Raw genomic sequence first — 22720 nt, forward strand, 5'->3', positions numbered from 1 at the left:
GCAGAAATTGAAGAGGAACTAAAAAGCCTCTTGATGAAAGGGAAAGAGGAGAGTGAAAAGGTTGGCTTAAAGCTCAACATTCAGAAAACGAAGATCATGGCATCTGGTCCCACTACTTCATGGGAAATGGATGGGGAAACAGTGGAAACAGTGTCAGACTTTATTTTTCTGGGCTCCAAAATCACTGCAGATGGTGACTGCAGCTATGAAATTAAAAGACGCTTACTCCTTGGAAGGAAAGTTATGACCAACCTAGATAGTATAGTCAAAAGCAGAGACATTACTTTGCCAACAAAGGTTTGTCTAGTCAAGGCTATGGTTTTTCCCGTGATCATGTATCATGTGATCATGTAAGAGTTGGACTGTGAAGAAGGCTGAACGCCGAAGAATTGATGCTTTTGAACAGTGGTGTTGGAGAAGACCCTTTAGAGTCCCTTGGACTGCAAAGAGATCCAACCAGTCCATTCTGAAGGAGATCAGCCCTGGGATTCCTTTGGAAGGAATGATGCTGAAGCTGAAACTCCAGTACTTTGGCCACCTCATGCGAAGAGTTGACTCATTGGAAAAGACTCTGATGCTGGGAGGGATTGGGGGCAAGAGGAGAAGGGGACGACAGAGGATGAGATGGCTGGATGGCATCAGTGACTCAAAGGACGTGAGTCTGAGTGAACTCCGGGAGTTGATGATGGACCGGGAGGCCTGGCATGCTGCGTTTCATAGGGTCGCAAAGAGTCGGACATGACTGAGCGACTGATCTGATCTGATCTGATGAATTTAACTCAGATGACCATTATATCTACTACTATGGGCAGGAATCCCTTGGAAGAAATTGAGTAGCCATCATGGTCAACAAAAGAGTTGGAAATGCAGTACTTGGATGCAATCTCAAAAACGGTAGAATGATCTCTGTTCATTTCCAAGGCAAACCATTCAATATCACAGTAATCCAAGCCTATTTCCCAACAAGTAACGCTGAAGAAGCTGAAGTTGAACACTTCTGTGAAGATCTATAAGATCTTTTAGAACTAACACCCAAAAAAGATGTCCTTTTCATTATAGGGGACTGGAATGCAAAAGTAGGAACTCAAGAAACACCTGGGGTAACGGGCAAATTTGGCCTTTGAATATGGAATGAAACAGGGAAAAGGCTAATAGAGTTTTGCCAAGAGAAAGCACTGGTCATAGCAAACACCCTCTTCCAACAACAAGAGAAGACTCTACATATGGACATTACCAGATGGTCAACACCAAAATCACATTGATTATATTCTTTGCAGCCAAAGATGGAGAAGCTCTATACAATCAGCAAAAACCAGACTGGGAGCTAACTGTGGCTCAGATCATGAACTCCTTATTGCCAAATTCAGACTTAAATTGAATAAAGTGGGGAAAACCACTAGGCCATTCAGGTATGACCTAAATCTAATCCCTTATGATTATACAGTTGAAGTGAGAAATAGATTTAAGGGCCTAGATCTGATAGATAGAGTGCCTGATGAACTAGGGACAGAGGGTCATGACACTGTACAGGAGATAGGAATCAAGACCATCCCCATGTAAAAGAAATGCAAAAAGGCAAAATGGCTGTCTGGGGAGGCCTTACAAATAGCTGTGAAAAGAAGAGAAGCGAAAAGCAAAGGAGAAAAGGAAAGGTATAAGCATCGAAATGCAGAGTTCCAAAGAATAGCAAGGAGAGACAAGACAGCCTTCCTCAGCGATCAATGCAATGAAAGAGAGTAAAAAAATAGAATGGGAAAGACTAGAGATCTCTTCAAGAAAATTAGAGATACCAAGGGAACATTTCATGTAAAGATGGTTTCAAAGATGGGCTCAAAGGACAGAAATGGTATGGACCTAACACAAGCAGAAGATATTAGGAAGAGGTGGCAAGAATACACAGAAGAACTGTACAAGAAGATCTTCATGACACAGATAATAACGATGGTGTGATCACTGACGTAGAGCCAGACATCCTGGAATGTGAAGTCAGGTGGGCCTTAGAAAGCATCACTACGAACAAAGCTAGTGGAGGTGATGGAATTCCAGTTGAGCTATTCCAAATCCTGAAAGATGATGCTGTGAAAGTGCTGCACTCAATATGCCAGCAAATTTGGGAAACTCAGCAGTGGACACAGGACTGGAAAAGGTCAGTTTTTATTCCAGTCCCAAAGAAAGGCAATACCAATACCAAAGAACGCTCAAACTACCACACAATTGCACTCATCTCACACGCTAGTAAAGTAATGCTCAAAATTCTCCAAGCCAGGCTTCAGCAATACATGACCATGAACTTCCTGATGTTCAAGCTCATTTTAGAAAAGGCAGAGGAACCAGAGGTCAAATTGCCAACATCTGCTGGATCGTCGAAAAAGCAATAGAGTTCCAGAAAAACATCTATTTCTGCTTTATTGACTATGCCAAAGCCTTTGACTGTGTGGATCACAATAAACTGTGGAAAATTCTGAAAGAGATGGGAATACCAGACCACCTGAGCTGCCTCTTGAGAAATCTGTATGCAGGTCAGGAAGCATTAGTTAAAATTAGACATGGAACAACAGACTGGTTCCAAATAGGAAACGAAGTATGTCAAGGCTGTTTATTTAACTTATATGCAGAGTACATCATGAGAAACACTGAGCTGGAGGAGCACAAGTTGGAATCAAGATTGCCGGAAGAAATATCAATAACCTCAGATATGCAGATGACACCACCCTTATGGCAGAAAGTGAAGAGGAACTAAAAAGCCTCTTGATGAAAGTGAAAGTGGAGAGTGAAAAAGTTGGCTTGAAGCTCAACATTCAGAAAACTAAGATCATGGCATCTGGTCCCATCACTTCATGGGAAATAGATGGGGAAACAGTGGCTGACTTTATTTGGGGGGCTCCAAAGTCACTGCAGATGGTGATTGCAGTCATGAAATTAAAAGACACTTACTCCTTGGAAGTAAAGTTATGACCAACCTAGAGAGCATATTCAAAAGCAGAGACATTACTTTGCCAACAAAAGTCTGTCTAGTCAAGGCTGTTTTTCCAGTGGTCGTGTATGGATGTGAGAGTTGGACTGTGAAGAAAGCTGAGCACCGAAGAATTGATGCTTTTGAACTGTGGTGTTGGAGAAGACCCTTCAGAGTCCCTTGGACTGCAAGGAGATCCAACCAGTCCATTCTAAAGGAAATCTGTCCTGGGTGTTCATTGGAAGGACTGCTGCTAAAGCTGAAACTCCAATACTTTGGCCACCTCATGCAAAGAGTTGACTCATTGGAAAAGACTCTGATGCTGGGAGGGATTGGGGGCAGGAGGAGAAAGGGACAACAGAGGATGAGATGGCTAGATGGCATCACTGACTTGATGGACATGAGTTTGAACTCCAGGAGTTGGTGATGGACAGGGAGGCCTGGCATACTGTGATTCATGGGGTTGCAAAGAGTTGGACACGACTGAGCGACTGAACTGAACTGAACTGAACTAAATTCTGACCAGTGTGAGTTGATACCTCACTGTAGTTTTGATTTTCATTTCTCTAATGAGTGATGTTGAGCATCTTTTCATGTGTTTATCAGCCATCTGCTTTATTCGATAGAATATTGAACAGAATTCTGTGTGCTACACAACAGGGCCTTGTTTATCTATTCCACATGTAATCACAACCCCCTCCCCCTTGGTAACCACAAGTCTGGCCACTACATCCACAAGTCTGTATCCGTTTCATAGATAGGTTCGTTTGTGTCATATCTTAGATTTCATAGATAAGTGATGTCATATGGTATTTATCTTTCTCTGTCTGACTGACTTCTCTAGTGTCATAATTGCTAGTTGCAGCCATGTTGCTGCTAATGGCACAGTTTCATTGTATTTGTGTCAGGATAGTATTACATTGTGTATATGTACCACATCCTCTTTATCTGTGCCTCTCAGAGACACTTCTCCTTTTTTTCCTCTGTATGTAGCATATTTTCGTGTTTCTTTGTATGTTGCTTAGAAGTAAGTCTCAGTCATGTCCATCTCTTTGCAACCCCATGGACTATAGAATCCATGGAATTCCCCAGGCCAGAATACTGGGATGAGTAGTGGTTCACTTCAGGGGATCTCCCCAACCCAGGTATCGAACCCAGGTCTCCCACATTGCAGGCAGATTCTTTACCAGCTGAGCCACCAGGGATATTATAATTATTGTTTAACACTAGATGTTTTAGATAATACATTGTAACACTCCAGTTATCAGATCCCTCTGCCTTCCAAGGTTTCCTGCTTTTAGTTTGCTGCTCTTTGTTTAATAGCTTAATTACATTCCTAGACTAGTTCTGTGTATTGATACTTGCCTGCAGTGTGTGGCCTTTGAGTTCTAGTTTAGGTTCTTGTTTTTATTTTTTAGTTCTAGGTGCCTAGGATCTCATATCTGGTTCAGTATAATCTAGTGGCCAACCAGTGTTTGGCCATATGATTTCTTTTTTTTTTTTTTATTTTAATTAGGGGTTTCCTTAAATGCCTTGCCTGTATGTTTTGCACACTTCCACAAAGGCATCTGTGTGAGAAGCCACATCTTCAGACTTCAGGAAGATTATGTAACAGTGTGGGCTTTCACGCCCTGACTGCACAAGCCTCAAGATCAGCCAGAGATGAGAGACTGTTGTCTTCTTTCTCAGGTCTTCACTGAGCATGGGCATATCCTTGTGCATCCATGGATTTCTAGGAATATTTCAGAGCTTTTCAAAGTTCCCCATGTCCCTGATTTTCTCCAGTACTCCTTTTTAAATTCACAATCTAGTTGACTCCACCTGAGATCATATCTTTGGGAAACTGGAGATGTGACAGTAATTTGTATTATTTTGGTAATGTCCTAAAGGTGGGCTTTTGTAATGTCCCTCACTAAGATGAGCTGTCACCCAAATCAAAAAACCACCAAATTTGGAGACTAAAGAGTTCTCAGGGAGCCAAAATTGAAAAAAATAAATGTACCCCAATGTTCATTGCAGCACTATTTACAATAGCTAGAACATGGAAGCAATCTAGATGTCCATCGACAGATGAATGGACAAAGAAGCTGTGGTACATGTACACGGTGGAATATTACTCAGTCATGATAAGGAATGTATTTGAGTCCGTGCTAGTGAGGTGGATGAACCTAGAACCCAGTATACAGACTGAAGTAAGTCAGAGGAAACAAAAATCATATATTAACACATATACATGGAATCTAGAAAGCTGGTACCGCTGAACCTATTTTCAGGGCACCAATGGCTTCCCATAATCTGCCTACCAATAAAGGGGACACAGGTTCAATCCCTGAGTCAGGAAGATCCCCCAGAGAAGGTAACTGCAACCCTTTCCAGTATTCTTGCCCTCTGAATTGCATGGACAGAGGAGCCTGGCGGGCTACAGTCCAGAGCATCACAAACAGTCAGACATGACTGAGTGACTAAACAGCAGTCAGGACACAGATACAGAGAACAGACTTATGGGTGGTGTTGGGGGGAAGGAGGTGAGGATGGAATGTATGTAGAGTGCAACATGGAAACATATACATTACCATATGTAAAATAAATACTCAGTGGGAATTGGCTGTGTGGCTCAGGGATCTCAAATTGGGACTCTGTAACAACCTAGAGGGGTGGGATGGGGTGGGAGAGAGGTTCAAGAGGGAAGGGTCATAGGTATACCTATGGCTGTGTCAACTACAAATCGGAACTTACCAAGAGCATTGCTAATGACTGAACAACAAAGGCATTTGCCATCTGCCTCTATGGAGATGGAACCCCATGCTGCTATAGTGTTGACCTTCAACAATCCCTGAGGGAGTTTAAGGTGGAGTGAGGCACTCTGTGCTCCAGGGAATCTGGTGGGACAGGTCTTTAGATAGTTGGATGTTTTTAGGAACAGATTTTATTATCTCAATCCTTGCATCTCCTCATTTAGGGCTTCTCATCTAGAGAAGCACTAAATCCCTTCATGATGACATCCTCATGACTAACAAAAGCCTTTTGTAAAATGAGTGCTTCATGGCATTGAACTCCCCCTTCACCAAAACCTTATATATTGACTTTCCCCCACTTCTGCTTTGGAGCAGTCTCTCAGAGCTGTCTGAGATGCTGCCCCTCCCCGGGCTGCAGTCCTCATTTTGCCCCAAATAAAACTAAATTCACAACTCTCAAGTTAAACACCCTTTTTTTTTAGTCGACAGCTGATTCATGTTGATATATGACAAAAACTGCTGGTGCACTGGGACGACCGAGAGGGAGGGTATGGGGAGGGAAGAGGGAGGAGGGTTCAGGATGGGGAACACAGGTATACCGGTGGTGGATTCATTTCGATATTTGGCAAAACTAATACAATATTGTAAAGTTTTAAAATAAAATAAAATTTTAAAAAATAAAAAATAAATAAATAAAAATAAATTTAGTTATTTTAAAAAAGAGTTCCCAGGGAGTTAAAGGGTCAGAAAAAAGATATTGACTGTGCTCTGGGTATAATATGATGCTTTTAATGAAGATCCAAAAACAGTCACACATCTTTACTGACTGCAATGCTATTAGCTTTTGGCTGCTACACCACTTAGCTGGGGAGAGATGGAATGGAAATAGTTCAAAGGGAAATATTGCAGACTTTTTTCGCCCATCTTATTGAGGTTCCACAGTTTCTCTTGGATCAACGACTTTTGGTTTGTTCTGTCGCCTTGGATAACTGCCAGTTTTGAAATGGTTGGTTTTAGTTGTTTTGCTTGTATTTTGGTTGTTTTAGGAGGAGTTCAAGTTTACCAAGGTCTTCAGTCTCCTGTTCAGGAAGTCAATCTCCCAGAACATGCACACTTAACCATACCATGCTGCTAAAGTTGATGTTTATCTGTGTCAACTGAGCTCTCTCCAGGAATACTTGAACACTTCCGTTTTCTCAAGCTTAATGCAGTGAAGTGTACTTCATTCTTCTCAGTGGCTGCTATATTTTCCTGAAATTTCCCACCATGCTCTCTGTTGTTCTAGAATGTCTCACTCTCTAGTTTACAGTAATGTAAGACTTAAAAGACGCTTACTCCTTGGAAGGAAAGTTATGACCAACCTAGATAGCATATTCAAAAGCAGAGACATTACTTTGCCAACAAAGGTTCGTCTAGTCAAGGCTATGGTTTTTCCTGTGGTCATGTATGGATATGAGAGTTGGACTGTGAAGAAGGCTGAGTGCCGAAGAATTGATGCTTTTGAACTGTGGTGTTGGAGAAGACTCCTGAGAGTCCCTTGGACTGCAAGGAGATCTAACCGGTCCATTCTGAAGGAGATAAGCCCTGGGTTTTCTTTGAAAGGAATGAAGCTAAACCTGAAACTCCAGTACTTTGGCCACCTCATGCAAAGAGTTGACTCATTGGAAAAGACTCTGATGCTGGGAGGGATTGGGGGCAGAAGGAGAAGGGGACGACAGAGGATGAGATGGCTGGATGGCATCACTGATTCGATGGACATGAGTCTGAGTGAACTCCGGGAGTTGGTGATGGACAGGGAGGCCTGGAGTGCTGCGATTCATGGGGTGGCAAAGAGTCAGACACGACTGAGCGACTGAACTGAACTGAACTGAACTGAAGACCAACAGTGATTTCTATCTGTAAAACCTTGAGCAATAGACTTCAGTTCTCTATGCTTCAGTTTCTAATCAGTTACTCGATAAGAGAACTTCTGCTTTTCACTGTTGTTAAAATTAAATTGAAAAACAAGAAAAGACAAATGACTTAATTTAACAATGGACACAGCCTTTGGGAGTTGGAAGAGGAGAAAGTCCTAAGACCTCATAAGACCCTCCCCTGCCAAGTCATGACTGTCCACCCACGTTCACCACACAAACTATCCCAGGATGGGTTCACTCTCCAGGCTCATAGTGGGAACAGCCTCTCGCTCCAGACTTGACAGTGCTGGATCCTGAGACAAATTAACCCATTAGTCTCTGTGGACATGATCATTTTTTTTTATTTATTTATTTTAAATGAAACAAATATTAATATTTTAATGATAAAAGGTACAATTCACAAAGACAATAGACATCATAAACCATTAAACACTTTATCAACAAAGAACAAAGACACATAAAGCAAGAATCAAAAGAAATATGAAGAAAAAGAAAAAATATATATAGTGAGGCATATTAATATTTCTCAGAATATTTTATCAATTGCTTAAAAAATAATAGAGGAGCATCTTGAATGATGTCTTAATAATTTAAATAATTTCATAATTTGTATGAAAACACAAAAAACCTTGAATAGCCAAAGCTATCTTGAGAAAGAAGAATGGAACTAGAGGAATACAACCTGCCTGACTTCAGGCTCTACTACAAAGCCACAGTCATCAAGACAGTATGGTACTGGCACAAAGACAGAAATACAGATCAATGGAACAAAATAGAAAGCCCAGAGATAAACCCACGCACATACGGACACCTTATCTTTGACAAAGGAGGCAAGAATAGACAATGGATTAAAGACAATCTCTTTAACAAGTGATGCTGGGAAATCTGGTCAACCACTTGTAAAAGAATGAAACTAGAGCACTTTCTAACACCATACACAAAAATAAACTCAAACTGGATTAAATATCTAAACGTAAGACCAGAAACTATACAACTCCTAGAGGAGAACATAGGCAAAAACTCTCCGACATATAATGCAGCAGGATCCTCTATGACCCACCTCCCAGAATATTGGAAATAAAAGCAAAAATAAACAAATGGGACCTAATTAAACTTAAAAGCTTCTGCACAACAAAGGAAACTATAAGCAAGGTGAAAAGACAGCCTTCAGAATGGGAGAAAATAATAGCAAATGAAGCAACTGACAAACAACTAATCTCAAAAATATACAAGCAACTCCTACAGCTCAACTCCAGAAAAATAAATGACCCAATCAAAAAATGGGCCAAAGAACTAAATAGACATTTCTCCAAAGAAGACATACAGATGGCTAACAAACACATGAAAAGATGCTCAACATCACTCATTATCAGAGAAATGCAAATCAAAACCACTATGAGGTACCGTTTCACGCCAGTCAGAATGGCTGCGATCCAAAAGTCTACAAACAATAAATGCTGGGGAGGATGTGGAGAAAAGGGAATCCTCTTACACTGTTGGTGGGAATGCAAACTAGTACAGCCACTATGGAGAACAGTCTGGAGATTCCTTAAAAAACTGGAAATAGAACTGCCTTATGACTCAGCAATCCCACTGCTGTGCATACACACCAAGGAAACCAGAATTGAAAGACATGTGTACCCCAATGTTCATCGCAGCACTGTTTATAATAGCCAGGACATGGAAGCAACCTAGATGTCCATCAGCAGATGCATGGATAAGAAAGCAGTGGTACATATACACAATGGAGTATTACTCAGCCGTTAAAAAGAATACATTTGAATCAGTTCTAATGAGGTGGATGAAACTGGAGCCCATTATACAGAGTGAAGTAAGCCAGAAAGAAAAACACCAATACAGTATACTAACACATATATATGGAATTTAGAAAGATGGTAACAATAACCCTGTATACGAGACAGCAAAAGAGACACTGATGTATAGAACAGTCTTTTGGACTCTGTGGGAGAGGGCGAGGGTGGGATGATTTGGGAGAATGGCATTGAAACATGTATAATACCATGTATGAAACGAGTCGCCAGTCCAGGTTCAATGCACGATACTGGATGCTTGGGGCTGGTGCACTGGGATGACTCAGAGGGATGGTATGGGGAGGGAGGAGGGAGGTGGGTTCAGGATGGGGAACACATGTATACCTGTGGCAGATTAATTTTGATATATTGCAAAACCAATACATTTAAATAGTTCAGTTCAGTTCAGTCGCTCAGTCGTGTCTGAGTCTTTGAGACCCCATGAACCACAGCACGCTAGGCCTCCCTGTCCATCACCAGCTCCCAGAGTCCACCCAAACCCATGGCCATCAAGTCGATGATGCCATCCAACCATCTCATCCTCTGTCGTCCCCTTCTCCTCCTGCCCTCAATCTTCCCCAGCATCAGGGTCTTTTCCAATGAGTCAGCTCTTCGCATCACGTGGCCAAAGTATTGGAGTTTGAGCTTCAACATCAGTCCTTCCAATGAATACCCAGGACTCATCTCCTTTAGAATGGACTGGTTGGATCTCCTTACAGTCCAGGTGACTCTCAAGAGTCTTCTCCAACACCACAGTTCAAAAGCATCAATTCTTCGGTGCTCCAAAGTTTTCTTTATAGTCCAACTCTCATATCCATACATGACCACTGGAAAAACCATAGCCTTGACTAGATGGACCTTTGTTGGCAAAGTATGTCTCTGCTTTTGAATATGCTATCTAGGTTGGTCATAACTTTCCTTCCAAGGAGTAAGCGTCTTTTAATTTCATTGCTGCAATCACCATCTGCAGTGATTTTGAAGCCCCAAAAAATAAAGTCTGACATTGTTTCCACTGTTTCCCCATCTATCTACCATGAAGTGATGGGACCAGAGGCCATGATCTTCGTTTTCTGAATGTTGAGCTTTAAGCCAACTTTTTCACTCTCCTCTTTCACTTTCATCAAGAGGCTCTTTAGTTCCTCTTCACTTTCTGCCATAAGGGTGGTATCATCTGCATATCATAGGTTATTGATATTTCTCCCAACAATCTTGATTCCAGCTTGTGCTCCCTCCAGCCCAGCGTTTCTCATGATGTACGCTGCATATAAGTTAAATAAGCAGTATAACAATATACAGCCTTGATGTACTCCTTTTCATATTTGGAACCAGTCTCTTGTTCCATGTCGAGTTCTAACTGTTGCTTACTAACCTATACAGGTTTCTCAAGAGGCAGGTCAGGTAGTCTGGTATTCCCATCTCTTTCAGAATTTTCCACAGTTTCCTATGGTCCACACAGTCGAAGACATTGGTGTAGTCAATAAAGCAGAAATAGATGTTTTTCTGCAACTCTCTTGCTTTTTCCATAATCCAGCAGATGTTGGCAATTTGGTCTCTGGTTCCTCTGCCTTTTCTTAAACCAGCTTGAACATCTTGAAGTTCACAGTTCACATATTGCTGAAGCCTGGCTTGGAGAATTTTGAGCATTACTTTACTAGTGTGTGAGATGAGTGCAATTGTGTGGTAGTGTGAGCATTCTTTGGCACTGCCTTTCTTTGGGATTGGAATGAAAACGGACCTTTTCCAGTCCTGTGACCACTGCTGAGTTTTCCAAATTTGCTGGCATATTGAGTGCAGCACTTTCATAGCATCATCTTTCAGGATTTGAAATAGCTCAACTGGAATTCCATCACCTCCACTGGCTTTGTTCGTAGTGATGCTTTCTAAGGCCCACTTGACTTCACAATCCAGAATATCTAGCTCTAGGTGAGTGATCACACCATCGTGACTATCTTGGTCATGAAGATCTTTTTTGTCCAGTTCCTCTGTGTATTCTTGCCACCTCTTCTTAATATCTTCTGCTTCTGTTAGGTCCATACCATTTCTGTCCTTTATTGAGCCCATCTTTGCATGAAATATTCCCTTGGTATCTCTAATTTTCTTGAAGAAATATCTAGTCTTTCCCATTCTATTGTTTTCCTCTATTTCTTTTCATTGATCACTGAGGAAGGCTTTCTTATCTCTCCTTGCTATTCTTTGGAAATCTGGATTCAGATTCTTATACCTTTCCTTTTCTCCTTTGCTTTTCACTTCCCGTCTTTTCACAGCTATTTATAAGGCCTCTTCAGGCAGCCATTTTGCTTTTTTGCATTTCTTTTTCTTGGGTATGGTCTTGATTCCCGTCTCCTGTACAATGTCACGAACCTACGTCCATGTTCATCAGGCACTCTATCTATCAGATCTAGTCCCTTAAATCTATTTCTCACTTCCACTGTATAGTCATAAGGGATTTGATTTAGGTCATACCTGAATGGTCTAGTGGTTTTCTTCACTTTCTTCAATTTCAGTCTGAATTTGGCAATAAGGAGTTCATGATCCCAGCCATAGGCAGCTCCCAGTCTTGTTTTTGCTGACTGTATAGAGCTTCCCCATCTTTGGCTGCAACGAATATAATCAATCTGATTTCAGTGTCGACCTTCATATTTAATTCATTTATATTAATCATATGCTACACAAATATATTTATAAGTTTGAATCTTATATGCTGTTCTTAGATGTCCATAGGACATTTAGAAAAACTGGCAAAAGGATAAACATTACTAAATTTCAAAAGTAGAATTCATTTTTGTGTGTGTGATTCAGTTATACATGTACACATATAATATTTTTTAATTATTTTCTGTTATAAGTCATTATACAAAATATTGACTACAGTTCCCTGTGCTATACAGTAAACCTTTGTTTCTCGTTGCATATCCATTTTTTAATTAGAAATGTAGCATTCTATTCATACTAAGTCAAGCAAGTGGAATCAAAATGTCATAAAATTTTTAGTTAGGCAAAAATTAATATTTTTGAAAATATATATTACACATATTATTTATATGTATGTATACTAAACCTTTTGAACTACACTTGATAAAGGCTTGAGAAAGAATGTCAAAAAAATAAGAGATGAAGAAATTGGAAAACATAAACTAAATGAAATGGGAGCCATGAATATGAAATAGAAAAAGTGAAACAAACTAGATAAAAGTAAAAGGTCCAGGTGTTTTTAAATGTGGCTGCTCATTAGAAACATATTTGGAGCCCTGGAAAAAAAAAAAAGAAATGCAATACCTGGGCATTTGTATTTTCCAAATACTCCAAGATGATTCTGATATATATATGGACTTTAAAATGTGTATGTCCATATGTATATCAGAATCATCTTGGAATATTTGGAAAATACAAGGATGGGGAACACATGTATACCCATGGCAGATTCATGCTGATGTATGGCAAAACCAATACAATATTGTAAATTTAAAAAATAAAATAAAATAAGTTAACATTTTTTTAAAAAGTGATTACAGATTTTCTAATAAATGCTAGTTTGGGTGATATCGAATTCTATAATTTTTTTGTTGACCAATCATGATACAATAATACTAAGTAAGTAATAGTTCAGTTCAGTTCATTCGCTCAGTCATGACTGACTCTGCACAACTTCAGGCTTCCTGTCCATCATCAACTCCTGGAGCTTGCTCAAATTCATGTCCATTGAGTCAGTGATGCCATTCAACTGTCTCATCCTCTGTCTTCCCCTTCTCTTCTTGCCTTCAATCTTTCCAAGCATCAGGGTCTTGGAAAGACACCAATGAGTCAGTTTTTCACATCAGGTGGCCAAAGTATTGGAGTTTCAGCTTGAGCATCAGTCCTTCCAATGACTATTCAGCACTGATTTCCTTTAGGATGGACTCGTTGGATCTCCTTGCTGTCCAAGGGACTCTCAAGAGTCTTCTCCAACATCACAGTACAAAAGCATCAGTTCTTTAGGGCTCAGCTTTCTTTATGGTCCAACACTCACATCTATACATGACTACTGGAAAAAGAATAGCTTTGACTAGAGGGACCTTTGTTGGCAAAATAATGTCTCTGTTTTTTAATATGCTCTCTAGGTTGGTCATAGCTTTTCTTCCAAGGAGCAAGTGTCTTTTAATTTCATGGGTGCAGTCACATTCGGCAGTGATTTTTGAACCCTAGAAAATAAAGTCTGTCACTGTATCCACTGTTTTCCCACCTATTTGCAGTGAAGTGCTGGAACCAGATGCCATGATCTTAGTTTTTGAATGTTGTGTTTTAAGTCAGCTTTTCTCTCTCCTTTTTCACTTTCATCAAGAGGCTCTTTAGCTCCCCTTTGCCTTCTGCCTAAGAGTGGTGTCACCTGCATATCTGAGGTTAATGATAATTTTCCCTGCAGTCTTGAATCCATCTTGTGTTTCATCCTGCCTGGCATTTCACTAGATGTATTCTGCATACAAGTTAAATAAGCAAGGTGACAATGTTCAGCCTTAAAATACTCCTTTCCCAACTTGGAACCAGTCAGTTGTACCATGTCTGGTTCTAACTGCTGCTTCTTGACCTGCATACAGATTTTTCAGGAAGCAGGTAAGGTGGTCTGATAATCCCCTCCCTCTCTTTAAGAATTTTCCACAGTTTGTGTTGATCCACACAGTCAAAGCTTTAGTGTAGTTAATGAAACAGAAGTAGATGTTTCTCTGGAATTCTCTTGCTTTTTGTATGATCCAACAGGTGTTGGCAATTTAATAGTTACAGAATCACAGAATGGATGCTCATCAGTTTTCACAATTGATAGCCAGACAAAAAATAAAAGATGATTATAATTGCAAACCATAATGGGAACATGATTAATCTAACAATATAAAATAATTACATACAATTTGGGGAGTCAAGCAGAGTGATGTGGTAAGTGGAAGTATATACCTTGGCATGTTTTCATCTGCTCAGCCAGTCTATATCTTTTGGTTGGTGCATTTAATTCATTTACATTTAAGATAATTATTGATATATATGATCCTATTACCATTTTCGTAATTGTTTTGGGTGCATTTTCTCTAGGTAGGGCTTTTCCTTTTCTGTTAACTGCCTTTACCATTTGTTGTATAGCTGGTTTAGTGGTACTAAATTCTTTTAACTTTAGTTGTCTGGAAAGCATTTGACTTCATCAAATCTGAAGGAGAGTCTTGCTGGATAGAGTATTCTTGGTTATAGATTTCTCTCTTTCATCACTCTGAATACATCATACCATTTGCTTCTGGCTTGTAGAGTTTCTGTTGAGAAATCAGCTGATAGCCTGATGGGAGTTCCCTTGTATGTCATTTGCCATTTTTCCCTTGTTGCTTTTAATATTTTATCTCTGTCTTTAATTTTTGCCAATTTGATTACCACATGTCTCAGCTCAGTGTGTTCCTCCTCGGGTTTATCCTGCCTGGGACTCAATGTGCTTCTTGGACTTGGTACTTTCTCAGGTTGCTTATCTCTCTCTTCTCCTTCTGGGACCCCTATAATGTGAATGTTCGTGCGTTTAATGTCCCAGAGGTCTCTTAGGCTGCCTGCATTTCTTTTCATTCTTTCTTCTATATTCTGTTCTATGGCAGTGATTTCTACCATTCTGTCCTCCAGGTCATTTATCCGTGCTTCTGCCTCAGTTATTCTGTTATGGATTCCTTCTAGGGTATTATTCATCTCTGCTTCTTTGTTCTTTAGTTCTTGTAGGTCTTTGGTAAACATTTCTTGTATCTTCTCAATCTTTGCCTCTATACTTTTCCCAAAATCCTGAATCATATTCATTATCATTATTCTGAACCCTTTTGGTGGAATGTTGCCTTCATCCACATCATTTAGCTGTTTTTCTGGGGGTTTACAGTTTCCCTTCATCTGAGATGTAACTTTCTGCTTTTTCATGCTGATTAACTTTCTGTGGTGTGGTTTTGTTATGGTTGCTGTAGGATTGTGGTTCTTCTTGCGTCTTCTCTTTGTGTAAGCTTCCTAATGGCAGGGACTGGTGGTGGGAAAACCTGTGTCGTGCTTTGGTGGGCAGGGCCTTACTCAATAAAGCTTTAATCCAATTATCTGCTGATGGATGGGGTTGCACTTCCTCTCTGGTAGTTTTTTGGCCTAGATGACCCAACCCTCAGGTCTATGGGCTCTGTGGTCAGGTTAATTTCCCCAAGAGGGTTTACACCAAAGGAGACATTCCCAGATAGCTGCTGCCAGTCCCCTCTGTCCCTGTGATGAGCCCCTGCTGACCCACACCTCCTCAGGATACCCTCCAACATTGCAGGTAGTTTTGGTTCAGTTTCCTGTGGAGTCACTGCCCGTTTCATTTCAGTCTTGGTGCATGCAAGGTTTTGTTTGTGCCCTCCAAGAGTAGAGTCTCTGTTTCCCCCAGTTCTGTGGAAGTCTTGTAATCAAATCCCACTAGCCTTCCCAGTCAGATTCCCTGAGGATTCCCAGCTCCTTTGTTGGGCCCCCAGGCTAGAAGCCTGACGTGCGGTTCCAAACCTTCACAATGGTGGGTGATCTTTTGTATTATTGTTCTCCAGGTTGTGGGTTACCCACCCGGTGGGTATAGGATTTGATTTTATCGTGATTGTGCCCCTCCTACCATCTCCTGCCATTTCTTCTTTATCTTTGGGCGTGGAGTATCTTTCTTTGGTAGATTCCAGCGTCCTCCTGTCTGTGGTTGTTCAACAGCTAGTTGTGATTTTGGTGCTTTTGCAGGACGAGATGAGCAGAATCCTTCTACTCCTCCATCTTGAACCAGAAGCCCTGGACATGCTCCCTTTCAGTTGTAGGTCTCTTCTTGGTTGTGACTCAGAAAGGCCAAGTCCTCTTTCCGTTTGACTCCAGGTCTGTCTCTTCAATTTTTATGCCTGTTTGATAGTTATGACCCTCTCCTCAATCTGGTTAAGTATTCCTGTCAAGTATTGTTCTTCTGAAAACAGAATTTCTGTCTCTAATACCAAGTTCAACAGTGATTCCTTGCCTGCTTGCTTAGTCACTAAGATGTATCCAACTCTTTGCAACCCCATGGACTGTAGCCTTCCAGGCTCCTCTGTCCATAGATTTCCCAGGCAAGAATACTGGAATGGGTTGGCATACCCAGGGAATCTGCCTGACCCTGGGTCAAACCTGAGTCGCTTGCATCTCCTGCATTGGAAAGCAGATTCTTTACCACTCGCCACCATTCCCCAAAAAAGGACACTAATTTTGAATAAAGATTTCTCCAAAGATAAGTAAATGACAGTAAGTGCATGAAAAGATGTTCAACATCATTAGTCATTAGGAAAATACAAATCAAAACCCACAAAAGGACACATCACTTCATACTCATTCACTTAAATGATTAAAGGAAATAAAGACTGACAATTACAAAAATGAAAAGTTATGGACCAATTAGAACCCTCATACATTGCTTGCTGAAATGAAATTAGTGCAACCACTTGTAGAAAACAATTTCTCAAAAGTTTTGATATGTAGGTACCAAATGACCCAGCAATTCCACTCTTGGGTATATATCCTAAACATATGAAAACCCACACAAAAAATTACATCAGTGTTCATTGCAGCATATTCAGAATACCCAAAGCCTGAGAATGACATAAATGTCCATCAGCTGATGAAGGCATACCAAAATGTAGCATAGCCACATAATAGAATATTATTCAGCTATGAAGAAAAACTAAAAATGAGTTTTCAGCCATAAAACCATGTTGCAACATGAATGAACCTTGAAAACATTAAGCGAAAGAATCTAGTCACAGAAGACCACATATTGTATGATTCCATTTATGTGAGTATCATGAACAGGCAGATCCATAATGACAGAAAGTTGATTAATTGTACTCGGGGGCTAGGATCAGGGTTGGGATGCATGGAAATGGGAAGGAGGATTTCCTCATGCTATTGTGAATGCAGTTTCTTTTTGAGGAGTTGAAAGTATTCTGAAGTTAGACTGTGGTGGTGGTTGCACAACTCTGTGACCATCCAGAGATCACTCAACTGTACAGTTTTAATGGGTAAATTTCATTGGATGTTAAATCATATCTCAATAAAACCATAATTTTAAAAAAAAAAGTAGTGGATGAGTTTTACAGCAGATAAAAAATTAAATTGAATAATGCAAGAAAGGCTCTTAAAACTATGTTAGGTTCAGAGGACTCTCAAAAACTAACACATTTACAGACTTCCCTGCTTCAACCCTGATTATCTCAGGAACATCTACTCATCGGTCTTGTTTCTACTGAAACATGATTTCTTTGGGAATCTTCCTTAACCATTCTATTTCCTTAGACCCAAAACTGAGCATTACATTCAAAGATACATTGTCATAACCTCCCTTTTTTTATCATTAAATTGTGTATCTCCTGCCAATATGGGATTTACATGTATAGTCTCTTCACCACTTTATTGTCAGAGACAATCACAGAATCTGTCAAAAAAGAGACACAATACTTCTTGAATAATGAGTGAATTATATAATTATTATAGATCCCTAAGGATAAATGCATTTTTTTAATTTTTTAAGGGAGTCACTTTTTAAATATCTGTTTTTTACTTTCTTTATTATTTTTTATATATTTTATTTTATTTTATAACTTTACAATATTGTATTGGTTTTGCCATATATCAACATGAATCCGCCACAGGTATACACATGTTCCCCATCCTGAACCCTCCTCCCTCCTCCCTCTCCATACCATCCCTCTGGGTCGTCCCAGAGCACCAGCCCCAAACATCCAGTGTCATGCATCAAACCTGGACTGGCGACTGGCTCCATATATGATATTATACATGTTTCAATGCCATTCTCCCAATTCATCCCACATTCTCCCTCTCCCACAGAGTCCAAAAGACGGTTCTATACATCTGTGTCTCTTTTGCTGTCTCGTATACAGGGCTATTGTTACCATCTTTCTAAATTCCATATATATGTGTTAGTATACTGTATTGGTGTTTTTCTTTCTGGCTTACTTCACTCTGTATAATAGGCTCCAGTTTCATCCACCTAGTTAGAACTGATTCAAATGTATTCTTTTTAATGGCTGAGTAATACTCCATTGTGTATATGTACCACTGCTTTCTTATCCATGCATCTGCTGATGGACATCTAGGTTGCTTCCATGTCCTGGCTATTATAAACAGTGCTGCGATGAACATTGGGGTACACGTGTCTTTCAATTCTGGTTTCCTTGGTGTCTATGCCCAGCAGTGGGATTGCTGGGTTATAAGGCAGTTCTGTTTGCAGTTTTTTAAGGAATCTCCAGACTGTTCTCCATAGTGGCTGTACTAGTTTGCATTCCCACCAACAGTGTAAGAGGGTTCCCTTTTCTCCACACCCTCCCCAGCATTTATTGCTTGTAGACTTTTGGATCGCAGCCATTCTGACTGGCATGAAATGGTACCTGATTGTGGTTTTGATTTGCATTTCTCTGATTATGAGTGATGTTGAGCATCTTTTCATGTGTTTGTTAGCCATCTGTATGTCTTCTTTGGAGAAATGTCTATTTAGTTCTTTGGCCCATTTTTTGATTGGGTCATTTATTTTTCTGGAATTGAGCTGTAGGAGTTGCTTGTATATTTTTGAGATTAGTTGTTTGTCAGTTGCTTCATTTGCTATTATTTTCTCCCATTCTGAAGGCTGTCTTTTCACCTTGCTTATAGTTTCCTTTGTTGTGCAGACGCTTTTAAGTTTAATTATGTCCCATTTGTTTATTTTTGCTTTTATTTCCAATATTCTGGGAGGTGGGTCATAGAGGATCCTGCTGCATTATATGTCGGAGAGTGTTTTGCCTATGTTCTCCTCTAGGAGTTGTATAGTTTCTGGGCTTACGTTTAGATCTTTAATCCATTTTGAGTTTATTTTTGTGTATGGTGTTAGAAAGTGTTCTAGTTTCATTTTTTTACAAGTTAAAGATCATACACCATGGCCAAGTGGGCTTTATTCCAGGGATGCAGGATTCTTCAATATCCACAAATCAATCAATGTAATACACCACATTAACAAATTGAAATATAAAAACCATATGATTATCTCAATAGATGCAAAGAAAGGCTTTGACAAAATTCAACATCCATTTATGATACAAACTCTCCAGAAAGCAGGAATAGAAGGAACATACCTCAACATAATAAAAGCTATATATAACAAAGCCACACCAAACATTATTCTCAATGGTGAAAAATTGAAAGCATTTCCTCTAAAGTCAGAAACAAGACAAGGGTGCCCACTCTCACCATTACTATTCAACATAAGTTTTGGAAGTTTGGGCCACAGCAATCAGAGCAGAAAAAGAAATAAAAGAAATCCAAATTGGAAAAGAAGAAGTAAAACTCTCACTGTTTGCAGATGACATAACCCTCTACATAGAAAACCCTAAAGACTCCACCAGAAAATTACTAGAACTAATCAATGAATATAGTAAAATTTCAGGATATAAAATCAACAGACAGAAATCTCTTGCATTGCTATACACTAATAATGAGAAAATAGAAAGAGAAATTAAGGAAACAATTCCATTCACCATTGCAACGAAAAGAATAAAATACTTAGGAATATATCTATCTAAAGAAACTAAAGGCCTATATATATAAAACTATAAAACACTCGGAGAAGGCAATGGCACCCCACTCCAGTACTCTGGCCTGGAATATCCCATGGATGGAGGAGCCTGGTGGGCCGCAGTCCATGGGGTCGCTAAGAGTCGGACAAGACTCAGCGACTTCACTTTCACTTTTCACTTTCATGCACTGGAGAAGGAAATGGCAACCTACTCCAGTGTTCTTGCCTGGAGAATCCCAGGGATAGGGGAGCCTCGTGGGCTGCCGTCTATGGGGTCGCACAGAGTCGGACATGACTGAAGGGACTTAGCAGTAGCAGCAGCATAAAACACTGGTGAAAGAAATCAAAGAGGACACTAATAGATGGAGAAATATACCATGTTCATGGATTGGAAGAATCAATATTGTGAAAATGAGTATACTACCCAAAGCAATTTATAGATTCAATGCAATCCCTATCAAGTGACCAATGGTATTCTTCACAGAGCTAGAATAAATAATTTCACAATTTGTATGGAAATACAAAAAACCTCAAATAGCCAAAGCAATCTTGAGAAAGAAGAATGGAACTGGAAGAATCAACCCGCCTGACTTCAGGCTCTACTACAAAGCCACAGTCTTCAAGACAGTATGGTACTGGCACAAAGACAGAAATATAGATCAATGGAACAAAATAGAAAGCCCAGAGATAAATCCACGCACCTAGGGACACCTTATCTTTGACAAAGGAGGCAAGAATATACAATGGATTAAAGACAATCTCTTTAACAAGTGGTGCTGGGAAAACTGGTCAACCACTTGTTAAAAAAAATGAAACTAAATATCTGTTTTTAATTGGAGGATAATTGCCTTGCAGTGTCTTATTTGTTTCTGCCGTACAACAATGTGAATCACCCGTAAATATGCATATATTTCCCCTTCTTGATACTCCCTCCCACCTACCCCCATCCCATGCCTCTTGGTTGTCACAGGGCATTGGGTTGAGTTCCCTGTGTTATACAACAACTTCCCACTAACTGTTTTACACATGGTAATGTATACGTTTCAATGCTGCTCTCTCAATTCACCCCACATTCTCCCCTCATTGTGTCCGCAAGTCTGTTCTCTATGTCTGTGTCTCTATTCCTGATCTACAAATAAATTCACCAGTACCATTTTCCTAGATCCCATATATATGCACTAATATGCAATATAAATTCATTTTTAAATTAATTTTCATTGGAATATAGTTGATTTACAGTGTTGTGTTAGTTTTTGCTATACAGCAAAGTGAGTCAATTATCCATATACATATATTCAGCCCCTTTTCAGATTCTTTTTGCATATAGGTCATTACAAAGTATTGAGTACAGTACCCTGAGCTCTATAGTAGGTCCTTATTAGTTATCTGTTTTAAATATAGTAGCGTGTATATGTCAATCCCAGTCACCCAATTTATTCCCCCCTTTCCCCCTTGGTAAGTATAAGCTTGTTTTCTACATCTGCGACTTTATTTCTGTTTTGTAAATAGGCTCATTTATATACTTTTTTTAAGATACTACATATAAGCAATATCATATATTTGTCTTTCTCTATCTGACTTACTTCACTCAGTATGACAATCTCTAGGTCCATTCATGTAACTGCAGATGGCATTATTTAGTTCTTTCTGACTGAGTAATATTCCATTGTAAATATGTACCACATCTTCTTGATCACAAATGCATTTTTTATTCTCTCCCTTCTCAGCTGCTGGCTCCATTCAGAAAAGGGATTTAAATGGGGTTTCCTTGGACCAGTCTGTGCCATCTTCTCTGTGAGTGATGACATCAAAGCATCTTTAATACTCAGCTAAGCATCATTTAAAGAGAACTAAAAGTGGGGGGCATGGGTTGGTGACAGAGGTGACAAGAACAGGAGTGTTCCTGGGTTATCATGGGTTTGGTTGCATTTTCTAAGACCATTCTTAAAACTTAACACACTAATATGGTTAAAAATAGAAACTACCTACGTGTGGAAATGATGTTGGACAGGCTGGACAAGGGACTGAAATTGTACTCAAAAAATCTTTTCTGGTTTCCTGAAGGTCAATTTAGCCTTCTTTCTGATGACCCTTTGGATTTTGAAAAGCAAACTCTGTTCCCTCAATAGTGAGGTGTCCACCCTCCAGAACACGAGGTAAGATGGAGAAGAGACTGACAGCCCTAGAGATGTGTGGTTGCAAAAGTGAAGGCATGTGCCTGAACAGTTCCTTGTGTCCATTCTCAGGTTTTCTAAAGAAAGCCAGAGTAAAATGAACGGAGGTGTCCTAAGGCAGCAAGTTCAGACCAGTGGTGTTCTCTATCCATCTCTAATTCCAGTTTGTGACCTTGTGACTCCCTCAGCAACATTCTCTGGACTTTGTCAGCAGTCCTATGACAAATGTGCAGAGAACAATTATGTTCCCATGAAGCACTTAGACGAATATGTGACCACTTCCACAGTCTAGTACACTTTCACACCCCACATTTCAAGCTCGTTCTCACCTCTCTCCCACTCCTCTTCCTGGTAAAAATCCCAGTGAACATTAAATCTTCTAAGAGGTTTAGGCAGACCTTTGTTCCAGGAACTCTTGTGCATATCTGAGGCTCTTTCTTTTGCACTTCTACCATTATCTTTTCTAAATTATGCATCTTACTGTTTTGTTGTATTAGTCATTTGAGTAGATCATGAGCTTTATGAAAATAGATATCTCGCCTTTGTGATGTTTAATGCCCAGGACCC

The 22720-nt window shown here is 39.9% G+C and overlaps 1 protein-coding gene across 1 annotated transcript in view; it reads left to right on the forward strand.

Annotated features, from left to right (window-relative positions):
* The window catches only part of LOC129621918 (adhesion G protein-coupled receptor E2-like), a 65222-nt gene that overhangs the window by 28404 nt on the left and 14098 nt on the right, over window positions 1-22720 (forward strand). The window contains exons 16-17 of the mRNA XM_055538958.1: window positions 21707-21773; window positions 22044-22135. Coding sequence (XP_055394933.1) covers window positions 21707-21773; window positions 22044-22135 — 159 coding nt within the window. The remainder of the gene's footprint in view (window positions 1-21706; window positions 21774-22043; window positions 22136-22720) is intronic.

The sequence above is a fragment of the Bubalus kerabau genome, chromosome 1 (genome assembly GCF_029407905.1).
Source record: "Bubalus kerabau isolate K-KA32 ecotype Philippines breed swamp buffalo chromosome 1, PCC_UOA_SB_1v2, whole genome shotgun sequence".
In the NCBI taxonomy this organism is placed as follows: Eukaryota; Metazoa; Chordata; class Mammalia; order Artiodactyla; family Bovidae; genus Bubalus; species Bubalus kerabau.